Source organism: Trichechus manatus, unplaced genomic scaffold, assembly GCF_000243295.1.
Source record: "Trichechus manatus latirostris isolate Lorelei unplaced genomic scaffold, TriManLat1.0 scaffold00184, whole genome shotgun sequence".
Classification (NCBI taxonomy): domain Eukaryota; kingdom Metazoa; phylum Chordata; class Mammalia; order Sirenia; family Trichechidae; genus Trichechus; species Trichechus manatus.
Genome location: NW_004444120.1, coordinates 3,983,383 through 4,009,341, shown reverse-complemented (window position 1 = coordinate 4,009,341; position 25,959 = coordinate 3,983,383). Strand labels below are relative to the sequence as shown.

The window sequence follows — 25,959 nt, the reverse complement described above, 5'->3', positions numbered from 1 at the left end:
GGGGGGAGGTGAGAGGCAGGGAAGAAACCAAAAGAAGCCAAAAAAGCAACACCAGCAACAGCGATATGGCATGGAAGGAGCCAGCTGGTATGAGCAGGGTGAATCTGCGAGGCACAGAGTCAGCACATCCTGGGCCACTGTCACTCGGCCCACTGGGAAGTGGTGGAGGCCAAGCAGAGGGAAGAAGGGTGAGTGGTGGGAAAGCATATATTGCTGGTTACTGGGTGCTCTGTCTCCTGCTGGGAGCTCCATGAAGCTGCTTTCCCATTCTCCTGCCCACTGATCCTGACAGGAGTCCAAGATGGTGAATCCATGCTGCCTTAGTTGATAGGGGACCTCCGCTCATGTCTCTCCTCACTCTCTGTTCTCTGTCAGTTTCTTATTCCATTTGGTGTTTTGGCTGAGTTCTTCATCTCTTCATTTGATGCTTAGGGTTCCAGAATTTACATTTGTCTCTGTTTTACTTAGCTTTTCAAGTCTTTGCAGTGGAGGGACAGCGTAGTGCTTCTGTCTATCGCACCATGTTGGCTCTGCCCATTTCTGCGGTTGTTTTTGGGTTATCTTCTGCAGAATTTTGCCAGCATGTGTTATTAATGATATTGTTCTAGAATTTCTTCACTCCATTTGATCACCTTTCTTCAGAAGGGGCATGAATATATGGATCTTTTCTAGTCAGTTGGCTGGGTAACTGTTTTTCATATTTCTTTACATAGACAAGTAAGCACTTGCAGCATTGCATCTGTTTGTTGAAGTATCTCATGTTGGCATATGTCAATTCCTGGAGCCTTGTTTTTCACTGTTGCCTTTAGTGAAGCTTGAACTTCTTCCTTCAGTAACAGTGGTTATTGGTTATATGCTACCTCCTGAAATGGCTGAACATTGACTAATTCTTTTTGGTATAGTGACTCTATGTTCAAAATCTTCCATCATCTTTTGATGCTCCCTGCATCGTTCATTTTTTACCTGTAGAATCCTTCAGTACTGCATCTTGAGGCTTGAAGTTTCTCTTCAGTTCTTTAAGCTTGAGAAATATCAATTGTGTTCTTCCCTTTTGGTTTTCTAATTCTAGGTCTTTGCACACTTCATCATAATACTTTACCTTGTCTTCTCATCCACCCTTTGAAATCTTCTAATCAGATCTTCTACTTCATCATTTTTGCAGTTCACTTGAGCTACTCTGTGTTCAAGACCAAGTTTTAGAGTCTCTTCTGACATTCATTTTGGTCTTCTCCTTCTCTCCTGTATTTTTTTTTTTAAATTTTTCATTGTGCTTTAGGTGAAGGTTTACAGAGCAAATTAGTTTCCCATTTGATAGTTTGCACATAAATATTTGTCTGTCTTTTTAATGATCTTTCACTTTCTTCATGTATGATGTTGTTGATGTCTTCCCACAACTCTTCTGGTTTTCAGTGATCAGTGTTCAATGTACAAAATCTATTCTTGAGATGATCTCTAAATTCAGGTAGAATGTATTGGAGGTTGTACTTTGGCTGTCATGGACTTTTCTTTGATTTTCTTCAGCTTCAACTTGAACTTGCACTTGAGCAATTGATGGTCTGTTCTACAGTCAGCCCATAGCTTTGTCTTGACTGATGATATTGAGCTTCTTCATGGTTTCTTTCCACAGATGTAGTCAGTTCAGTTTCTGTGTAGTCCATCAGCTGAGGTCCATGTGTATAATCATTGTGTTGCTGGAAAAAAGGTATTTCCAATGAATGAGTCATTCGTCTTTTAGAATTCTATCATGCAGTCTCGGGTGTCATTTCTATCACCAACGCTGTATTTTCCAACTACTCATCCTTCTTTACTTCCAACTTTTACATTCCAAAAACCAGTAAATTATCAAGGAGTATTAAATGTAGTAAAGATCAAACAACGGTGTTACAGCATACCTCGGAATGATGTCCATGGCTTCAGATCTCCCAGTCAAATTGAGAAGAGCAGAGTTCTGCAGAAGTGATACACTCTGAGGAACCAGACACCCAAAGTGGCAATGGGAACTTCCGTGAAACCATTTGACAGAAAACTGAAAAGGTAGCTTCAGAAGTTTGGAATGCAGGGCCCAATAAGGAATCATTCCAAAAAGCCACATTTGCAGAAAACCATTAATCAGTGAGGGAGAGTAAAGGAGAGAAACTCTGCTTTATGAATAGGCCTACAATACCAACCATAATTAGGTAGGGAAAAGTCAAGGATACAAGAACACCCTAGCACTAACAAATCTGTGTCATAAGGAAAACGGAAAGACACATGCTTTAGATTAAAAGGGGCCACTGAGTGTCCAGATAAGGTAAACCTCCCAATGAAGACACATTATTGTGAAATTACAGAACATTGGAAAACAAAAGAAAATTCTACAACCTTCCAGAGAAGTAAAATAGGTCTTAATACAAAATATTAAAACTCAGAATGACTAGAATAAGAAGTCAGTAGAAAGATGCTTTCAAAATTTTGAAATAAAATTATTTCCAACTTTGAATACTATACCCAATCAATCCAAAATCAGAATAGAATAAAAAGCGTTTCAGATATTCAAGGTCTCAAAAATTACATCTCACACACTCTCATAGAAAACTCTAGGATGTGCTCCCTAAAAACAAGGGAGAAAATTGAAAAAGAACACTGACCTTGTTCTTAGGATAATTGAGATATAATCTTATCTTAGTCATTAATTGAATGTATGACATTGGTCATCTCTATGTACTTATTCAGTGATTATGTTTTCAGTGCACCAAAAACAGTGCTAGGTATGAAGCATATATAGAAATGAAAACATAAGATCTGTACCTTCAAATAGGTCACAATCTAGCTGGAGATATAGAGACATACCTAAAGTTGAAACTACCAGGAAGAGTGGGAACACTTCAACATATGTTTGTAAAAGCTATCAGAGAAACTTTCCAAGAACAGAAAATGTGACAGATTTGATCATTATTCATCATATATCCATGTCCCACCTCCACAGGAGTATACTTTGCCCCTGTTAGTTTGGCTTGACCTTGTGAGTTTCTCTGGCCAATAGGATGTTAGACATGTGACATGAGCAGAGGCTTGAAATATGCTTGTGTGATGAGGCTTGCTCTTTTGTGCTCTTGCCTTTCCCCTTGAAAAGAACACATCTTAGGTATTTGCTGGTTAAAAGAGAATGGGAGACATGTAGAGGAGATCTTGATCAAAACGATGCTTGGAATCAAGGCTATCTGAGCCCAGCCTAGTTCAGTGGACCCTCAGCCAACATTCAGTTGTGTGAGCAAGGAATAAATGCTTATTGTTGTGTGCTACTAACTGATACAGAAGATAAGGAAAGGCTTCACAAAGTGATATGTGAACTGGATTTTGATGGATTAGGATTTTAGTAGTTGGGAAAAGACTTTCAAGGCAACAGTAATAATATGATTCAAGATATTAAGAGATGCGTGTACATGGTATCATTAAGTAGCACAGTCAGCCTGTTTATGATATAAGCATAAGGAGTGCTATTGGAAGAGACTGAAGTTGAAGTTGCAAAGGTATGTGAGGATCCAGGGGAAACAAGGGAATCAACTCTGAGCCACAGGGTAGTATTGCTATCCACAGATTAGAGATAAGGAAGCCGAAGTTTGGAGAGGACAGGTAACTGGATACTGCTTTAACTGATAAAGCATTTAACACATATCAATGAAGAGATGAGGAAGTTTCTTTTAATCAAAAAGTCTTTGTTGTTACGTGTATTGAGTCAATTCTGACTCATAGCAACAACCCCATGTGACCCATAGGGTTTTCTTGGCTGTAATCTTTATGGAAGCAAATTGCCAGGTCTTTCTCCTGTGGAATTGCTGAGAGGGTTCAAACTGCCAACCTTTCAGTTAGCAGCCAAGAACTTAACCTTTATGCCACCAGGGCTCCTTAAACAAAAGAACTAGATTTTTATATTAAGGATATAACAACAGTCACAAATATTTAGGAGGTCATATATGCTTAAGTATCTAAAAAAAAAATTGTATTATAGATATTCTTAATCAGGTTATTACATGAGTTGTATTAGTGAAAAATTATGCCATAACAGGAAATTTTTTTATATATAAGCCAAAAAAGTAATATTTGTAATTTCTGTCTGAGTCTCTCTTAAGTATGTCTTTTAAATTTTTAAGAGTGCAAGAATATCCTGTGTGTCAGTTTTCATACTCCTTGAACAGTCCCTTTCTTTCCAAAAGTTGATTTATGAAACAGATAATAGCCAACCACTTTTTATCTACAACTATTCTTCTGATCATTATAACTGGTACTTCTGCCTCTTATATTATAACCGCCTCTTCTTGATAACGATGTAATTATTTTTGGATAACTAGTCCAGATCTGTTAATATTTAGAAATAGCATGACGATTTTAATGCAGTAATTTTGCCTTATAGCTCTCACTTATGAGTGGAATGTTCTCCTGTTGAATTATTACACTAATGTCACTAAAAAATATTTCCTTTGATTCAATACTACTCAGTGAATTTTCCATTTTGTTAGAAATTGGCTTTTGTTAATAATTATAATCCTTCCAGTGCCAGTAATATCAAAAATGAAACACATATGAAGAATTATCCAAGTAGGTTATAAATTAGACAAAATGAGGAAAATGTTCATCTCTATAGATTAGCCATGAAACGTGTTTGGCTAGTTTAATGGAAAGTTATTTTCTAGGCAAAGGAAAGGAAAAAAAAAAAAGATATTTCAGAACACAGAGATTTAACTGTAACCAATCAGTTATGTCAAAACTTGAAATTTCTGGAGGAAAAATAAAACCTTAACTCAGATTTTTGGTAGAAGTAAAGATTAGCAATGTCACCTTTTAATTTTAAAAAGAAAAGTTTTGCTCAGGTTGGTTGGGTTGAGAGGACAGGAGATTCAAAAGAAAATTAGACCAATTTTTGTAGTAATCATTTCAATAAACTAGAGAAATATAGTTTATGTAAATATACAATAGCCATAATAGACATTTCAGATTATATATTCATATAACTTTTCAAGAAAAAAGTTATAGAAAGATGGCATGGCTTTGTTATGAATTTTCTTTCTTTCAATTTCCTGCTTATTTTCTCAATGCCTGGTTATTATTTAACTGTTGAAGAGTGAGTTGAGATATGGACTGATATACCTTTTTCATCTGTTCAAAACATGTGTTTGAGTCTACTATATGGCGTACACTGCTGTTGACACTGGAAAACACTGACGAATAAAACAAATGCTATGCTCTCATGGAGCGTACATTCTAAAGAAGTGGTCAGGCAAAATAATAAATATATAAGCTTTCCAGTTAATGATGATATTTGTGGAGTACGTGATCATTACTCATTCTTGATCATTCTATTTTAGCCAAACTGGCTGCATAGTGTTGTTTGAGAATAACCAAGTGCACACTCCACCTTCGGGCCTTTGCACTGTGTTTCCTCTGCCTGGAGCACTCTTCTCCCAGGTATCTTCCCCCATCACTGTCAGATATCACCTTCTCAATGAGGCTTACCCTCACCACCCTATGTTAAATTACAGCTCTCATGCTATCATCCCTCAATGCCCCATCCCTTACCTTGCTCTACTTCTTTTTTTCCACAGCACTTACCACTTTTAACATACTATATAATTCATTTATTATGGTTACTATTCTTTAATGTCTGCTTGTTCTAGACTATGAGACCCATAATAAGGTTAGGGATCAGTGTCTGAGTTGTTCGTTGGATTATTCCAAGCACCTGTAACAGAACCTGATAGAATGTGAGCACTCAATAAACATTTGTTTAATGAGATGAGGTCAGGGAGAGTTTGGGGCAAAAACATAAGAGATGGTTTATATGAAGATCTTTGGCTGCTGTGTAGAGAGTAGCCTACGGGGCTCCGGGGGGAAGGAGAAATAGAGCATCCATTAAGGAAGCCATTGTAGTGTCATTAGCGTGAAGCCATGGTGACGTGACTTGAGTGGTACTTGTGGGGAGGTGAGAAGTGGTAAGACATAACGTATATGAAAATCATTCTATAAGAAAATTATAGTAAAATTTGAACTAAGTAATACTAATAAAGGTTTACAATTACACTGGTAAATCGGTGAATGTCATTTTAGTACTTCAGAACTTCAGACACTGTTTAAATAATTATACAACCTTTAATAGCTATAATGTCCACAGATGTAATATTATTATTTTTATTCTCCAGAGAATAATAATTTTAAATTATTGAAATCTTTACGATGTAGAGATGCATCTGTCTTCTATGTAGAATCTGTGAAAGATAAAAACACATCTTGAAAGAATGTACATTTAACATGTAATTTTTCAAAGTGGCTTTGATTTTTTTAATGCATTTGAAAGAGATTGAATTAAACAGTGTATGATTCTATGGTTAAAATAACAATTTACGTGTGTCTGCTAAAAAAAGAGCATCCTAAATGTTAGGGCTGATTTCATTGACTAAGCCCAGCCACACTGCCTAGCTGGAAGGAGGTTATTTTATGTGGTCATCTGTCTGAAACAGAGGCAGTAATTCAGAAGTCAGCAACAAGCAAGATATCTCAAAGGTTCACCAGGAATCATGTTTATATTAATAAAAGAGACTACTTAGGATCTAATCCCAGAACTAATTTACTCTTGTTTCAGACACAGTTCTAACAGACTTGTTAATATCGGTTTATCAGTCTTTGGTGCAATAAAAGTAACGAAATAGAAATACAGATGGGTTGTTAGAGGTAGGCATGGTGACCTCAGCAAAAGGAGTTGGCCGTGGTGTTTGAGGGAGGATATTTGCCTCAGCCATTCTACCGCTTCTAAAAGTATTGCCATATGACCACATGGGGCACTCATCAAGGATCTTAAGTAAGAGCTAGACATTTGTAAAATGACTCAGTTATGTTCATTGTACTCGACTTTGAAAGGCAATGGACTGTCTAATATGTTCTAGAAACATTTATTTGAGAAATGCTTAAAGTTTAAATGGTTTTGGAATCGGGGATCTTGAATCTTCAGTTATCTTTAAAAAACTAGTTAATTTTAATAGCTCATTCCATGAAGATGCCAGATAAATGAATTTTTCTAGGATGTGGGTTTTAGAGTTAAAACTACATGTTCTAACAAAGGGTAAAACTCTTTGAATACTTTAGACGGTTATGTTTACTAATATTACTAATTGAAAACGATAAAATATCTTTCTAGTCTTTATTACATCATGCATGCAAAAAAAGCTGTCAGTCTCAAGAGAGTGAGCAGTGACTGACTAAAAACTGCAGATAAAAACCACAAGTGGGCTGACTGTGGGGAGTATTACAGGGTCAGTGACCTTGCTACTTCAGGCACTGCAAATATTTTGGCTAAAATTCAACATCACACTTTGTAATTAGAACATTACTACTTTCAGTCTCCAGCCTCCAGCAGCAAAGTCACGCATGTTTGTGGTCTATTTTGTGAGTTCTCTTTGCAATTTGCGCTGCCATCTCTCCTATAAGACACTATGGTAGAAGGTATATACCTCTGTTGATCCGAACAGTGGCAATAGACGAAGGGTAGACTGGCAGTAACCTTCAACTAACTAGTTTTATTTCTTCAAGGATTATCTTTATGCTACTATGCATAGGACATTTCAGTAAAAATAGAAATATGCTAATAACAGATAATTTAAAACTATGAATTATGATAGTCAAGCCTGCTTTAGTTGGGTCAATGGGACCTCAGGGAGACCATTACCGGTCTTCAGAGGGCTCATGAGCTTGACGAAATTATATGCCAGACTCCAAAAAAAATCATTAAAAAACCAGTTTTCAACTATTTGGAAGCCTAAAGAAACGTTCAGCATATGTCCCATCAGTTTCTGAGAACAACGGAGTCCACAAATTTTAGCACTTCTCTTCCTTTGATCCATCGTCAGTTCAATATTTTCCAGATGGCTTAGGCCTTAAATTGAGTTTCATGTGCTAGATAAATGGCAGGCTTTGGAAACAGACTTACTTGGATTTAAATCCTGACTTGACCATTAACTCGCTCTGTAAGCCCAGATAAATTAGTTAACCTCTCAGAGCCTCAGTTTCCTTATATGAAAAATGAGAGCAATGTAAGACCTGCCTGGCAGGGAAGAAGTGAGGGTTAAAGGAGACCATGCAAGTAAAGTGCTTATTTATTAGCACAGTTCCAGACCCATAATAAATAGTGTTACTTCCATAAGCCTACAGTCTTGGAAACCCTGTAGGGCAGTTATGCTCTGTCCTGTAGAGATGCTATGAGTTGGAATTGACTCAACGGCTATGGGTTTTTTTTTTTTTAATTTGCTAAGCCTTAGTGAATCACTAATAAAATATTTAATTTTGAATATCTACTTTTTAATAACACAAATTTAGCACCTAGTGATATTTTCATTATAGTGTAAATCATCACATTTCTAATTCAGCTTTGTCAGTCCTTACAATATTCAAACTGCAGGCACCTATAGCATGATACTGTATATCTAAAGTCATTGTTTTGCGGAAAATTTTATACTTGAGAATTTGCACATTGTGGTGGTTTCGTTTGTTTGTTTTTAAGTTGGTGATTAAAAGAACAAATCTGTTGATTGATGCGCAATAAACCCATTAAAACATCCCACCAGTTTTTCGGCCACATTATGAAATTGAAAAAGTGTATGAATAAAGACAAGTAAATTTACTGAGTGATGACAATGTGAGCAGATAACATCAGTACCAGGGAAATACACAGCAAGTATAGTTGTACAGGCCATTTCTTTTTCCTTATAAGAAAATTAACAAACATGTTTGAAATTTTGCTCTTTTCTTCCATAGCTCTTGTGGTGAGATTTTTGACCAAACGATTCATCTGGGAATATGATCCCACCCTCGGTAAGTTAAAGTTTGTTTCTTACTAATCTCCAATTAAAGTTTATATTAAAGTTTATCTCCCAAAAGAAAGAATGACATTTTTCTGTTGCAACCTTTTTAAACCTCTTGCTGCTGTTTTGGACATACTTTATTGAGTAATGCACAAAGAAGCCCTTTAGGAGGCTGGACATGTGTTTCATGCTGTCTGTGCTTAGAACCCTGCAGGCTTTTAATACGTAGATGAAGAAATGAGGTCAGATTTGAGACAAGGAAGTAGCTACAATATGATACTCTCTCATTAGAAAAACGTGTCAGGTGCTGTCGAGTCGGTTCCGATACTCATAGCAACCCTGTGTACAACAGAATGAAACACTGCCAGGACCTGTGCCATCCTCACAATTGTTGTTGTGCTTGAGTCCATTGTTGCAGCCACTGTGTCAATCCATCTCGTTGAGCGTCTTCCTCTTTTTTTGCTGACCCTCTGCTTTACCAAGCATGATGTCCTTCTCCAGGGACTGGTCCCTCCTGATAACATGTCCAAAGTATGTGAGACAAAAAATCTCACCATCCTTGCTTCTAAGGAGCATTCTGGCTATACTTCTTCTCAGACAGATTTGTTCGTTCTTTCGACAGTGCATGGTATATTCAATATTCTTCGCCAACACCGCAATTCAAAGGTGTCAGTTCTTCTTTGGTCTTCCTTACTCATTGTCCAGCATCATTCTAAGAGGAGAAAGAGGATAGAACAGCATGCTGAGAGTGTAACAGTAAAATAAAACTTCTGCATATTGAATTTGGGAAAGCTTTACAATAAATAATGTTTCTCCCCTCTTCTCTCCAATGAATCTAATTTAAACCTGTTTAAAAAAATAGAAGAAGCAAATATTGGTATCTGTGGATCTTGAAAGAATAATGTTGATGTATGAAGCATTCATCATGTACTTTTTTCACAGTCCAAAACAGAGCTCTTAATAGAAATCTATTTCACTATCATCTTCAGGACAACCCTGGAAATCATTGAGTTCTAAAGTAAGATTTTTACTCTAAACTGAGCCTTTGAATTTTTGTTGGTTTCTCTAAGAGCCCCAGTTGGTTTTGTAAAGGGCAACTTTGAAAGCTCAGAAGAAGAGGGAAGGACTATGTCCTTTCATTACCTAGCAAGGTGCCCCAGGCTGAGCTGGACTTAGAATAGTGAAATGGGCAAAATCTACCCCAGTTGGTTTTTGTTATCACTCCCAGGGTACATATGTTCAGTTTAAAAGGGAACTTTCTTTCCTCTTGTTCCTTCTGTCATTGCTTTTATTCATTCATTTGAAAAAATAGTTCTTGAATGCCATCTGTGTATCTGATTGCTCTGGGTGCTGAGGATAAATCAGTAGGCAGAAAGAGACAATGCCTGCTTCTTTTTTTTTTTTTTTTTGACCTTGCAGTATAGTAAAGAGAAAAGAGTCAATTAAAAAATAAATATATGTCAGATGGTGATAAGTGTTATGAAGGAAAACTGAACAGTGAAGAGGATAGAGAATGATGTTATAGTTTGAGATTTAATTTTATTTAATCTATCAGAAAACTTAGTGAAAAGAACAGGACAAGGATCCAACTTTTTTTTCTTTTCAAAGTAATTGACCAATTGTCTTACTATTATTTATTCAATAGTCCCTACCTTTGTCCGTTGGTTCCAATGCTGTCTTTTTCATATGTTGGATCATTTGCACTACGATATAGTTCTAGATTTGCCTTTCACATCCGACATCACAACACAGTTGGATAATTGTACGCTCTATAGAGCACTTTGCAACCCGGTAGAGAAAGTGTTCCTTCATTCCTTTATCTTGGCTACTTTCTCCAATTTATTTTCCCTGGTAAATTTTAGAAACATTTTTGGCGTAGCATGAAAAGGAAAAATTTTACTGGGATTTTGATTGGAGTTGCACTAAAACTATAAATGCACTAAAACTATAAAAATACTTGAAGATCCACATCTTTAAGGTATTTGATCTTTAGGAGAATAGCATGTCTCTACACTTGTTAATCATTATGTCTCTGTTTTTGCTTTTAAGCAAAATTTTTTCCATATCAATAATTTTTAAATGTTTTTAATATAACCAAAATCTAAATTTTAAGATGATATAGTTGGATCTAAAAAATGCACCTATGTTTTTAAAACCATTATCAATGTATTGTTTCTCCCACCTAAGTAAATATTTATTCTCCTTTTATTTTTTACATAAGCTTTATAAAGATTGTGATTCTGGAGAACCTTGATGATATATGGGAGCTCAATAGAAAAGTATTAATTTTATTTATTATTATGCCAGTACATTTCAAGGAAAGATGAAGATGATTAAAGTTCTCATAAAATGTTTTGAGTTCTCTCTGATATGTTCCAGTACCTAAAAGTAACTATTTTTATTTAGTCATAGGTGAACCATACTCCCCCTTGTTTTACTCATTCTCAAAAACAACAGCTATTAATAGAAATCTGCCTGCATCAGTCCTCTGTAATGATAGTTATCTTCCTTCACTAAGAATAATGCAACTTTGAGTGACCTTGTACTGTACTGCTCAAAAAGGATTGCAGCTGCTAAGCAACGAGAGCCTTCATCAGACTTCATGAGATCAGGAGGACTAAGTATGACTCACTCTCGGGTGAGGGTGTCATGAACTCACTGGAAACCAGATTTGTGTGTGTGAGTGTGTGTGCATGCGCACAATGTAAGTCACTAATATTATAGCCTAGAGGAATTCCCAATCCATTCGATCCAAGAGGGATCAGCATTTGTGGGGCTTAACTTCATACTATCATAAGGAAGGCAGGATCCTTTGTTGGATACCAAATCAGTTGCCATGGAGTCAATTCTGACTCCAATTCCATGTCAGAGTAGAACTGTGCTCCATAGGGTTTTCAATGGCTAATATTTGAACGTAGATTACCAGGTCTTTCTTCCGAGGTACCTCTGGGCAAACTCGAACCTCCAACCTTTTTAACCATTTGCACCACCCAGGAGCTCCACAGCTACTTTAATTTAAAAATCTCAAGACCACTACCAAAGTGGATAGCTATTTTCAAAAGATAAAGTGGCATATTTGCAAAGATCAGTCTGGAATTCTGTGCCTTCCTCAGAAACACGGGGCAGTTTTTTAAACCTGTCACAGAATGGCTGCTCCATGAGAAGCTAAAGAATAGAATCCCCCAACATATTAACACAACTGGAATATTTATTGCTCTGAAATAACTCTGAAGAAAATTCTTGCTGCTACAGCCGAGTGATTGCCTAAGTTTTAGATATCATGTCCCAGTTTTTTGTTGCCTTTTTTTTTTTCTTTTTTAATAGGGAGAAACTGTCATAGGAATTTCAGTTAGGGATGCAACCAAGCGGTAGGGGCTGAGGGTTAACTAAACACATACTCTGCTGGCACCAGGCACCATCATTTCATCAAAGGAGGAAGTTTTTTAACACTCACATTTTATAAAGGACATAATCTAAGGAAAATATTCAATCCTTTACATTGACCAGTTTTAGTTTTCCTTAAATTCTTGTCAAAAGCCAGCACTGGTCTAGGAAGAGCATTTGGAAACCACCACTGAAGCTAGAGGATTTGGGACATGGACCAGTTGATTATGAAAACCTCAATGCTGATGGCAACAACGATATATAGAGCACAGGACTGACTATGCCCCTGTGCAGTGAAGGATCCATGTTCTCATCAGCTCGACCAAGAACTGAATCTCTACCTTAGAGAGTCATATTACCCTCTGATAAAGTTGATGAGAAGGAGCCCTGGTGGTGCAGTCATTAAGCACTGTGCAGCTAACCAAAAGGTTGGTGGTTTGAACCCACCACCTGCTCCATGGGAGAAAGATATGGCAGTCAGCTTCCATCAAGATTACAATCTTGGAAACCCTATGAGACAGTTCTACTCAGTCCTTACAAGTCAGAATCATCTAGACAGCAACAGGTTTAATGTTGATCAAGGAGTTCTTGGGTAGTGCAAATGCCAACACACTCAACTGCTAACCAAAAGGTTGGAGGTTCAAGTCTTCTACCCACAGGCACCTTGGAAGAAAGTCCTGGCACTCTAATTCCAAAAATCAAACAGTGAAAACTCTATGGAGCACAGCCCTACTCTGACACACGTGAGATTGCCATGAGTTGTAATCGACTCAACGACAGCTGATTAATGTTGATCAGTGCAGAAAATACAAAGTGTGACTGTGTGTGTGTGGATTTGTAGGGTATTTAGGGAGGAGGAAGAGTGAGCCTGCATTTCAGCACCTACCACTACTGTCTCTGGGGGGGGGGGCCACTGGATAGACTGTGTTTGAATGGATTATAGCTAAGATGCGGGGGCGGGGGGCAGGCATTAAATCCACTGTATGAAATAATTGCTGTGTTGATTTTGTGACTAGCTCTATCTGCCTGCATTACAGCATTATAGCTTCCTCTGCTAAGAAAGGTTCATATAAAGAAAGAGACATACCCAAACCAAATTCTCTCAACTGGGTACTAAACCAGAAATGCTTAACCAACTCACAGAAGTATTTTATATCGGCACTGCTAGGGACTTGGAGAGCTTTCATTTGACAAACAGGAAAACAGGTCCAAAGAAGTGAGTTTACCCAGGTCCAAAGAAGTGAATTTACCCAAGATTACAAGGCTAGTTTGTGGTTAGACCAGCAGTACAACTTAAGTTAATGCAATTTCCACTCCAGATCAATCAATGTGACTAACTGCTGTTGTCACTGCACTGGCCAGTGTCTATCCCAATGTTGAAATTTGCAAAAAAAGATAAATTAGTAAAAGGTCTGATTACATGTAATATCCGTTTGACCATCAAATTCTCTTACCCACTGCCTTCTGACTCATAGCGACCCTATAGGACAGAGTAGAACTGCCCCATACAGTTTCTAAGGAGTGGCTGGTGGATTTGAACTGCTGACCTTATAAAATATATTTTCATTTATAAAATGTTACCAAATATAGGTTTAAATCATGCATTTCTCATATACTGTGAAGTTGAAATATAATTTTGGATTTTATATGCCTAATTCCATCTTGAAACTGATATTGGCCTTGCAGTAACAATTGGAAGTATTTCCTAAACAACCATCTCCCTGCCCTTCAAAAAATAGACTCAAAATTATCATTTTTCTTTTAGTATGAATGAAATAAAAAATATGTCAACGACCCACACACACATTTTCTCTTTATAATGAATACCAAACCCACTGCCCTGGAGTCGATTCTGACTCACAGCAACCCTATGGGACAGAGTAGAATTGTCCCTTTGGGTTTCCAAGGCTGTAAATCTTTATGGAAGTAGATTGTCACATCTTTCTCCCAGTTAAAATGAGCAGTAGCGCTTAATTCCAAAAAGCATTTAATACTTTTTTTTTTTTAGAATGATCTTTGGAAAACTTAGCATAGAGATGTACAACATTTTGCCTCTGTGGATGTGGCCAATGCTCGCGTTGTTTTTTACATACAGAGAAAAAGGATTCCTAATGAGAGAAGAGGCTTAAAGAAGACTGCTTATAAAGGCATGAAACCAGTATTCAGCTTAAATGAAATCACTGCTGCCACCCGCTGCCTTGTCTGTGGCAGACATTCCCTCATTTCCTGCATTTCATCCTTTTCGTCTCAGTCAGCAAACAGCCAAGAATGACAGAACTTCATACAATTTTCATTATAGTCTTTCTGCTCCCCTACTGTGCCCTTCTGTGGTTGAAATACATATCCTATTTATTATGGAAGCAACAGAGAAGAATGTCTCTGTCTCAAGGACAACTTTCAGTGCAGAGATGGAAGAGAGCCAGAGCACAGTTTTCCAGGCTCTAGAGCTAGTACTAGTCTCTTTAAAGGGACGGCAGCACAAAGGACACTAGGGAGCAGTGGAGGGAGAAACAAGAACATGGATCTGGAGCGTGTGTGGTTCTGTTTGGGCCTCTTTGCTCAAGCTGGAGCACTGAAGATAAAGAATTGATTGAGAGAATCTATATAGACAAGTAGCTGCTGTAAACGGCATTTCAGAGTATTAGATCATACAAAGCAGTAAACTCCCTTTTAACATAAAATTGTGGGGGAATAGAATGTTCTAGAATTGAGAATCACTGTACACACCATGTATGGATTACATAGTCTAGAAGAATGGCAACAACGTCCAACACACTTATTAAAATGTATTGAAAATAATCTCATTTTTTATTTTTCAGAACATACATCAGCAGTGTGCAGTGTCTTGTGGCAATTATCATATAGGGCCAATGGCAAGTAGAGGGTTAGTTTATGCTACTTAATTAAGCTTTCTTTCTGCAGTTTTATTTTGGGTCCCATTGCCATCAATGAATTCTGACTCATAGCAACTGTAAGACAGAGTATAACTGCCCCCTACAGTTTCCAAGGCTGTAAATCTTACGGAAGCAGACCGCCGCATCTTTCTCCCGCAGAGCAGCTAGTGGTTCACGCTGCTGACCTTTTAGTTGGCAGCTGAGCCCTTAACCACTGCATCACCAGGGCTCCTCGTATTTCAGGTAGAAGAATGAAGTCAAGCATGAGATGGAGGGAAAAAAGCACTGGCTTACAGGCTACCTCCATGGGAACAAAATTTTTAGGTTTATTTGGTTGGATGGTTAGTACTAGATTCAAGAAGTTTAGGTGCAGAGAATTAATAATTAAGCGAACTGTACCATTCTGTTCATGGTGCCATGTCATTATCGGTGTGTGTGAAGCCTTTATATTATTTCACTTTACTTTTCCCTGCATCTCCTTTTCTGACACCTGTTACCCTCCCCCTTCCCACAGGTATATAATCCAATGTGTTTGCTACTTTAGCATAGTGGTTAAAAGCCTGAATGGCACAGCCAGTCTGCCTGGGTTTGAATCTCAGCTCTACCACTTATAACCTGTGTGGCCTTGGATAAGTTAATTTATTTTGGTGTGCCTCAGTTTCCTCTTGTAAAATGGGACTAATAGTAATACATACTGCATGAAATATTTGTGAGGATTAAATGAGTTAATATAAAAACATTTAGAGTAGTTCTAGTTCAAATAGTAAGCTATTTTATATTTATGGACATGTTATTACTGTAGATCTATTTCTGGTTATTACTATAGATCTATTTCTGGTTTTCAAAACTGAATCTTGTATTTTTAAGATCCTTGCATGTTGGTATATATAATTCTAGTTTTGTGCATAGAATTTCTTAGCATCTCACATGTATTTATCCTCCCAGTGATGAACACCAAAAGCCTCCAATCTAACCATTGCTACCACCACTGGGATAAACATTCCCTTCAATTAGTGGTTCTCAAACTTCAGTGTGCCCCAGAATCCCCTAGAGGGCTTGTTAAAACAGATTGCTTGGCCCCACCCCCTAGTAGGTCTGGGATGGAGCCCAGGAATTTGCATTTCTAACAAGATGCTGATGCATTTCTAACAAGATGCTGATGGTCCAGGCACCACACTTGGAGAACCATTGTTGTAAATGTTCCTGTAAAAAGCCTGGGCCAAGTTATTCTGGAGTATATGCCTGAGAGGGGGATGGCTGGATCTCATGGTGTGTACGCATTTAATGCTATTGAGTTGCCCTCCAAAATGGTACCCCAATCTACACCCGCTTTGACGTTTGAAGGATGCTCCCTATATCCTAGTCAAACATTATAATGTCTAATCTTCTAATTTTTTCCAATCTGAGGGTCATAAAATAATTTTATAAGCTTTTCTCTGGTTAGTAGCCAGGTAGAGCATCATTTCACATACTTCTTAGGTATTTGGGCTTCCTCTTTTGGGAATTTCCTTTTTGTATCCTTTGCTGTTATTTTTGTTCCCCCATCTTCTTTTTCTTTTTAATTTGAAAAAGTTCCTTTATATCTTATATATTAATTGATTTTTGGTTTGTGACCTAGAAATACTTTCTCCAGTCTTTCAACTTATTCTATGTAGCACAGAAATGCTTATAATTTAACTGTAGTCAATCCGTTTATTTCTTTACCTCATGTTTTGTTTGTTCATTTTGAGCTTTTATCTTCTGCTATTTTTTAATTATTTTCACTTTGTTTTACTTTTCATATTAAATCTTTAATCCATCTGAATTCCCATTTTGTATTTGCTGAAGGGATCCAACTTCCATTTAGTGACCATCCTCTTATTGGTTCTAATCCCAATGCCTTCTATTGAACACTTTACTCTTTCTCCCACTGGTTGGTGGTCCCTCCTTAGCCATAAACCAAGTATCTATATAAACATGGGTCTATTTTTAAGGCCTTGGTGAATTTCTCCATTCTTATATTAGTACAGCACTGTTTGGGGTAGTGTTATATTTTGTAATATGTCATTTTAATTGGAATTGCATTGAATTCTAGATTAATTTGGAGAAAAATTAAAATCTTTAAAAACTTGTTGCTCATCCATTTGTTGGTGATTTTCCTATTTATTCAAATCTTTCTTTGTGTCTGTCTTAGGCTGGGTTCTCTAGAGAAGCAAAACCAGTAAAGTGTATAAACATATATATAGATAGAGATTATATCAAGGAAACAGCTCACGCGACTGTAGAGGCTAGAACGTCCCAAGTCCGTGGATCAGGGTAGAGGCTCTCCCAAGTCACACAGCTGCAGAAGCTGGCAAGCCCAAGATCAGCACGTCGGAGAGCAGGGCTCCCACTCACAGGCTGTGCAGATTGACGAATCCCAGTTTGGGCAGATAAGCTGACAGCTCAAGTCCCAAGAACAGGAGATGAGATGACAGGAAGCAGCCGCAGAATCCAGAGAGAGCAAAAAGCCAGAACGTCTGCTTATATACAGATGCGGGCCACACCCCCAAGGAGACTCCCTTTCATCTGACTGGCTACTCACAGTATATTCAATCATGGGAGTGATTACATTAAAACACGGAGAATCATGGCCCAGCCAAGTTGACACACAATCTTAACCATCACAGTGTCCTTTTATAAAGTTTTCAATATTTTTGTGAAATTTTGTTCATTCTTCATTACTTCCTAGATATATATTTTGCTGCTATTGGGAGTTGTTTATTTTCTATTACATTTCCTAGGTGGCTTTTGATGGTATAAAAGAGTGTTAGTGTTATTGATTCTGTATTGACCTTAAAATCCATAACCTTGATGATCTTTAAGTTCCTTCTCTATCCGTGTATCTCTTATTCCTACCTTACTGCATTAGCTTATAATTCATGTTGGATTGTATTTTTCTATAGCACATATTTTGTTGTTTTTGTTCTTGACTTCAAAGGCAATGAGTCTAAAATTTCTCCATATATATATAATACATGCTGTGGGGTTGGGACATACATTCTTTATCATGTTAAGGGACTTTCCTTCTATTCCTATAAAATCCTAAATAGATACTAAGCTATAGAAAAAAAAATTCTGCATTTATAATTATGTGCTTTTCCCCTTTATCTTTTAATGTTTTAGATTGCATTGATAGATTTTAAACTCTGCACTTCTGAAAAACTGTACTTGATTATGATGTATTTTTCTTATTACATTGCTGGATTCAATTGGATATTTAGAATTATTGAATCTATGTTCAAAATGAAGTGAGCCTACATTTTTCTTTTGTTGTTCTCTAATTACTTCTATACTACTTATTGGAGCCAGCATAATTCCCCATGTAAGAAATTGGGTAGCTACCCTTTTTCATATTTTCTAGAAGAACTTGTTAATGTTTGGTAGAGATCTCCTATAAAACTATCTGGGCACAGTTGCTTTTAGGGTGAGGAAAGATCTACAAATGCCATTTAAATTTATTTAATGGCTATTGATCTAGTTTACTTTTGTATTTCTTGTTCCACTAATCTACCCATCCCCGAATCTGCAGAATTTCAGAGTTTGAAATTTATTGGTATACAGTTAATGTTTTATTTCAGTATAAATGTATGCTTATATTTTCCTGCTAAATTTTTTAATCACAACTTCTCTTTCAATTTACTAGTTAGTATTGCCAATTTTTTTTACCTCTCCTCCACTTTTTTTAATTTTAATCTTTTCAAGGGCTATGCTTTGGTTTTGCTGAACTTCTCATTTTTGTCTGCTATTTTTCCCTTTTATCTTCTGAGATTTATCCTGTTTTTTTCTTCTGTAGCTTATTGAGTTGAATACTTGGCTCACATTTTCTATTCTTTAATTGTATCACCTTCTGGAATAAGACAAGTATATTAGCTGACTCATACCTGCCTCTGGTGTCTTCCTCCACCTCCCGCGTGATATATGGGTATCATCTAGAATTGCAATTCTGGGTTGCTTTTGATTTGATTTTTATTGCTTTTGTTTAACTCCGTGGACATCTTGAATTTAGTTTCGCGGGAGAGGAGTCCAATGTTAATTTTAGCCTTTTCCCCGTTAAGTGCTTTTTTTCCCCCTCTAGAGCCCTTGAAAATCTTGTCATTAACCTTAAATTTTACTCTAATAGTTTATATGTGGCACCTTTTTCTATTGTGTCCTGTTTGTTAGTCCTTCATCTCTGAAGTCTTTCAGTGTCTCTCACCATGGGAAAGATTTGATCATTACAACCTCAAATATTTCACTGCCTGTGTATTTTCTCCTCTCCTTTGAGGTTCATTATACTATCAAGGGACAATATCATGTCTAGTTATGTTCTCCATACTTCTTATAATTTACTTTTACATTTTCCTTCTTTTCACTTACTGATACTTTCATCAGCTCAATTATTAATTGAGCTCTTCATTTCAACTGTTCTAGTTTCCATATGGAGCCCTTGTGGCACAGTGGTTAAGAGCTTGGCTGCTAACCAGAAGGTCAGCAGTTCAAATCTACCAGCCACTGCTTGAAAGCCCTATGGGGCAGTTCTACTGTATTCTATAGGGTTGCTATGAATCGGAATCGACTTGAAGGCAACAGGGGGGAGTTTCCATATAGAGCAGCACCAGCTGGCACTTAATTTTGACCTCTGGTTTCCATTTCATGTGGTGAGGGGCACACTCAAGCCACCTATTCTTCTGGCACCTGCTAACTTTTTATCCCATCCTAGCAAGGGTTGAGGACCCCTCCGATATTAACCAACTAACCTCCAGCTGGCACTGAGTTGCTGCCATTTCTCAACCTTGAAGAAGCAATAGGAGCGGGGGAACTCTGCACTGTTCTATTTCCCCTCCATGCTGCCCAGCACTCCTCTACTTTGGGTTACTATTCTTCACCAACCCCAAACATTGGGATCCAACTACCTTCTGCCACCCAGAGGGTCTCATAGTTTTTATCCCATTTTGTCAGATCCATCCACCTCCTTCTCATGTGTGTTTCATTTCCAGGGTTAAACATCTCGAAGGAAATTATCAGCACCCTTTTTAGGAGCATCGAGGCAGAGTGTATTTTGTAGGAATCACCTTCTCATTTTAGAAGGAAGAGAGCACCAGTGAGCTGGCCTCACAGGAGAATAAACTGGAGTCTTAAGAGGAAATTTAAGAAGAAATGATAGAGGAGAAAAAAGGCGAAGAGATCTCCCATGCTATACCCTGAAAGCCAGTAACTCCCAAGTTTGGACTGTTACTTCCAGGGGCTCTAAAAATACAAAAATGCCTCATTCTTGCACATTCATCCTTTCTTTCCTAGACTGCACACTCCCTTATGCTATAAAACAGACATACTTCCCTTGTTTCTAATTTTTAAGGCTCAGATTATTTTTCTCCTCTTTACCCCAGAGTCAACCTACCGACACCAAGCGACCATTGATGATGAAGTCGTTTCCATGGAGATACTAGATACCGCTGGACAGGTGAATAAAGACTTCAACTAAAATATCTTCTGAATCAAATAAAAATGACTCATATAATATGAACAAAATTAAGATACTTGCTTTCAATTAACTTTTGCACTAGATGATACCTAAATACTTTTTGATCTAGTTGTCTAGCCATTTTATATATTAACATATCTACAGACTTGTATATATCCTAAAATAAGAAAGCTTTGAAATACCACAATATTTACATGATATTGTCTAGAATAGAATTTTTCATCTATGTTTTATGAGACAGCAAGATTTTAATAGTTTTTCATGCTCAAATGTGTTTTGGAAATGCCCAGATAAGCAGGTGTCTTTACTAAAGGAGTTCTCAGAACCTTTAATATTCTAATGTGTAATATGAATCTTTGAGAGAGGTATAGTATATATTATATCCCAAACTTACATGACAATTGTAGACAATTAACCACCAGGGTCAGTATAACAGTGAAGAATTATAGAGAGTCAAATGCTAAGGCGGGTTGTTTGGTTTTGGGTTTTTTTGTTTTGTTTTTTTCCCCAAAAATACTTTATTCTAGGAATCTCTTAATATTCTTTCAACGTCTCACCAACGCAGCCTATTGAAAGTCTGAGTCATGTAATTAAACAACTTATTTTTAGAAAACTACTGTGAACTTGCTTTCAGGTTAGTCAGTTCTGAGATTACAAAGACATTCATATCCTATATGGATTTCATCCCCAAAGAGGAATGAGAGTTAGGAAACTAAAGGTTTCCCTGGTACTTTATCAGTGACATGTGACTCCAAGATGACTTGAATTAAATTATTTAATCCAAGAAAATTATTTAATCCAAGAAAAGTTCTTGCAACTAACTGTACACTTTTCCTTCTCATCACCACTTCCTTTCTATAGGAACTCTTAACATTCCACAAAGAACAGATTCTAAAGAGAGAGGCAGCAGGGAAGTACGTGCCTTGGCCTCCAGGATCATTTGAGCCCGTGAAGGCAATGCTTTTCCACTTCACACATGCTAGCTTCCTAAGGAGTGATCAACTCCTTTGAGAATCATTTCACATGAGTGTCATTATTGAGACTGCATAACATTTGGGGGGTGATGAAGTAGAAGGGAAAACAAAACCCTGCCTTAGCATTTGACTCTGTCTCTAATTCTAACCCTGTGGTTAATTGTCTAATCTGGAGAGAGAGAAGATTAAAAAAAAAAAAAAAAAAAAAAATCTCACTGGGCTAAATCACTGAGCTGTGACTAATTCTGATTCCTAAAGAGTGGGTTTAGAACAATCTGTTTGCTACCAGTTTATTAATTGTGATTAAAATTCTAAGGCAATATCTCAACTAAGATTATGGTTTCTTTATAGTTCTTGTGATTACTCATCCCAAGATATTTCAGGGAAATCTAAACAATGCTTCTATTCCAAACTGTTTGAGACTGTATGTCTGTACAGACATACATTCTCAAAGTAATTTTAATTACACTGAATTATGTTCTTTTTGTTAGGTGCCGTTGATTCGGTTTCAACTGATAACGACCACATTGAATATAAAGAATAGTAATGAAGGAGTCACGATTAGCATTAGCGACATCTACACATCACAATTACTTCCAGGTCTCCTGACTGCCATTTTTCTTTGCCCACAGGAAGACACCATTCAGAGGGAAGGCCACATGCGATGGGGGGAAGGCTTTGTGCTGGTCTATGACATTACCGACCGAGGAAGTTTTGAGGAAGTGCTGCCACTTAAGAACATCCTGGATGAGATAAAAAAGCCCAAGAATGTGACTCTTGTTTTGGTCGGAAACAAGGCAGACTTGGACCACTCCCGACAGGTTAGTACAGAAGAAGGGGAGAAGCTGGCCACGGAGTTGGCATGTGCTTTTTATGAGTGTTCTGCCTGCACCGGAGAAGGAAGCATCACGGAGATATTCTACGAGCTGTGCCGGGAGGTGCGTCGCCGGAGGATGGTCCAGGGCAAGACGAGGCGACGCAGCTCCACCACGCACGTCAAGCAGGCCATTAACAAGATGCTCACCAAAATCAGTAGTTAGGTAGCTCTGTCCCTGAGGAAGGGAAGCCCTGCTGAGGTAGGTCAGGTAATTGGAAACACTCTTTCATCCATTTCTTTCCTTCTCAAAATAAATCAAAATATTCCATTCCTTGTTTTGACTCTGGGAAATGTCTGGGCTTCCAACTGTTCCCAGCCTCCCATATATTGGGAGGTTTTAGAGTGTTTTATGCAATGGCAGTGCTGACAATTTCCCTCTTTCCTGCTTGAATAGATACACTTGAACGCAGTTTAAATATGCAGCTCCAAAATGGTTGGGTTCATTTTAGGCATCTTCACCTCACTTAAGTGGAAGTCTTTTCAAGGCATTTTTTAAATTCCATTTCTCATCAGAGACTATGAAATGAGTATCTTAACAGTCTAAGATAACAGAAAATACAGTAAAAACAGAGGAAAGGCAACTTCATTATTAGAGCAGTTATTCATTATTAGAGCAGTTATTAAAGCATTTGATAAAGCATTTGAAGTGAGGATTTTTCTGAATTATCTTAAATCATATACTTTATTTGGTTCTTCAATACAAACATGTTCTCACTAAGGTTTTCCTCTGTAATAGAGAGTCCATTTCGAGTTGCTTCTCTCAATGATCGATAGATCATTGCACTCTAATTAATTTTTCTACTTTGATTCAAACAATATTTTAATTATAACAACAAAGGCAGCAGCACCCCCTAGTCCAGACCCTATTAGGCCATTTCTCACCATCAGAGTGGTACCATCAGAGTGGTACAAAGACATTAGCGGTCTTTTCACCAAACCCTGACTATATTGAATGCTAGTAGAGGATTTAAAGTTAGAGATGCCTGCCTGATTAATTTCTCTCTCTGTGTGGAAAGACAAAATAGGAAACAAGAATGAAGTTTAACTACCCTTCCATTGGAGAGTCTAAGCTCTGTGTCAGGCACGGACAGAAAAATTAGCCTCGGATTCAGATTCATTGAGTTGACCACATGACTTCTTTCAATATTTTGGATAAATTAATTCGGTTAGGAGAGTTCAGAAAAGAATGGATGGTTAAAGTTCACTATACCTGAAAAAAATGCATGTAAAACAACAGATTTTTGTATTGTGAAAGTGTAGTATATAACTGATACAACTCTATGAGTCTTTCCTCCCTATTATACCCCTATATATCAAGATTTGGGCACTTTATTTTAGAAGAAAATATGTATCTTTTACATACATATGTATTTATAAATGCATAGATCTATGTATAGAATTTGTAAGAGTTGGAAGCTTTAATTCACCAATGCATTTGGACAACTTGGTGTAGCTGACTTTATTTTATGTGAATATAATAAAAAGCCTCATTTTCACATTCTTTCACCTCCTGGCAATCTTCTTGTGATAACATTAAGAGCTTGTAATTTTGGAAGCGAGGACAGTTGAATTGCAGAGTTGATGAATCAGTGACCCTGATATAAAATGAGCTCCTGTTCATAATAATAGCTAATATTTTTGGAGTACTTAGGTGCTATTTTAAGTACTTTATTATCTCATCAAATCCCCACAAAAACCCTGTATGAGAGATAGTACTACAACCATAATTATAGAGTTGAAGATACACCACAGGAAAAAAAGTAATTTAAGAAAAAAAAGTAACTTAACCAAGTTTGCACAGCTTATTTAGTGGTAGAGGCAAGATCTGAACCCTTAGAGTCAGACTCCAGAGCCCATACTATTATCCATTACAGTTCTGGTCCATTAGCTCTGAGGATGAAGACACAGAAACAGATAATATAGGGAAGAGTTGTTTCATTTATGCATGCATTCATTAACCAACAAATACTTATTGAGGCTCTCAATATATGTTGAATACATAACTTCACACAAGTTAGTCCATTTGATGAGTCTGAACCTTGAAGGATATACATGAGTTATCCAGGGGGGAAAAAAAGATGGTGAAAATATTCTAGACAAAGGGGATAGCAGAAAGAAGGAATTAAAAGAAGGAAAAAGAATATGGCGATAGGAGGTAAAATAAAATGTCAAAAATTCATATTTACACAAGTTTACTTAACTACTTATTAAAACACCAAGTAGGTAAAACTCAGCTGTGATTTATCTTCTGTAATGTAATGAGGTAGGGGAAATGGAAGCAGAGACTAAAGAAAAAAATTTTTTTTGCTATCTTCTAGAATCACAGTCTTTTCATTCTATCTTACCTACGCTTCAGAATATAGTTCAGCCAGTTCTTATTAAGATCAAGCTCCTCAGGAGGCGTTGTGAAATACCCAGGTGCTGCATTTGGGTCAAAACTAAGTGAAATGCACAGCCAGCAACAGCTTTCCTAGACATGTGAGTACAAATCCAGCCCTATTAAAAATCATCGACTCACCCGCCTAAGTACCAACTGGTAGTTACAGAAGCAGAACATGAGATTGCACCAGTATATATTAGTTATTCCTCGATGCTCCAGGCTTCTCCACAAATCAAGGTTATAAACAAGCTAATCCTGCTAAGTTGTTTGGAAGCTGAGCTTCATTTTCATGAATTCCGGTGAAGCAAAATTCACTTTGGAAAGGTAGGAATATGGTTTTATTTTCAGTGTTAATAGCATATCATTCGTCTGCTCATGAAGGAGTAAAGCAACTGGATTTACCCTCACACAAACAACTAGAAACTAGAAATAACTGATGAAATATATAAAACAATGTCTTTCATACATTGAACAACAAGGAAAATCCTATGATTGTGCCAGCTTACTTTCAGGTGGTAGGTTCCAGGAAACAGTGTAGGGAAGAGATACCCAAAGAGAACCTGGCAGTCTCACTGAGTTGAAGAGACAAAAATCAGAGTGTAGGGAGGCCAAGATGATAAGAATTCGTGGATAAATGCCAAGAAGAAGTGAGATACACAGAGAGAAATCTCCAGAGATCTCCAGAAGGGTTCCTTTTAGTCTTTGTTTGACTGGATTTGTGCATGGTAAGAGGAAACTACCAGAATTGGAGAATGAAGCATTGAAAAGTAGTAGGCCAAAAATTTGGGGAAATGCATATAGGGCTGAGAATAGTATTCCCACCTTATAATACACGGGACATCAGGCAGAGTTCTCAGAAGGACATAGTGTTAGATATGAGTCTAAATTAACCCTAAATCTGGTTTCTGCCCTAAAAAAGCATTAAAGTTTAAGTCGGAAAAAAATCAAACTGAGTCCAAGTAACTTGGCTGTACCAGAACAAAGTCTAATACGTGATTAAAAAAAAGTTTACAAAAAAATCTTCACCCAGCAGGATAAAAATTAAAATGTCTTTCATTCATTCAAAATTGACTATGCATGCAAAGAACCAGGAAAATATGACCCATAAATAGAAGAAAAATCAATCAATAAAAAGATACTAAG

General features: G+C 37.2%; 1 protein-coding gene across 2 annotated transcripts in view; it reads left to right on the top strand.

Annotated features, from left to right (window-relative positions):
- Nucleotides 1–22,599, top strand: part of RERG (RAS like estrogen regulated growth inhibitor) — a 173,829-nt gene extending 151,230 nt beyond the window's left edge. Inside the window, exons 2-4 of one of the 2 annotated variants that reach the window (XM_004387344.1) lie at nucleotides 8,779–8,835; nucleotides 20,491–20,564; nucleotides 22,192–22,599. In XM_004387344.1, the coding sequence (XP_004387401.1) occupies nucleotides 8,779–8,835; nucleotides 20,491–20,564; nucleotides 22,192–22,599 (539 nt within the window). The remainder of the gene's footprint in view (nucleotides 1–8,778; nucleotides 8,836–20,490; nucleotides 20,565–22,191) is intronic. The other variant, XM_004387345.1, reaches the window with a different exon arrangement.
- Nucleotides 22,600–25,959: the final 3,360 nt, after the last annotated feature.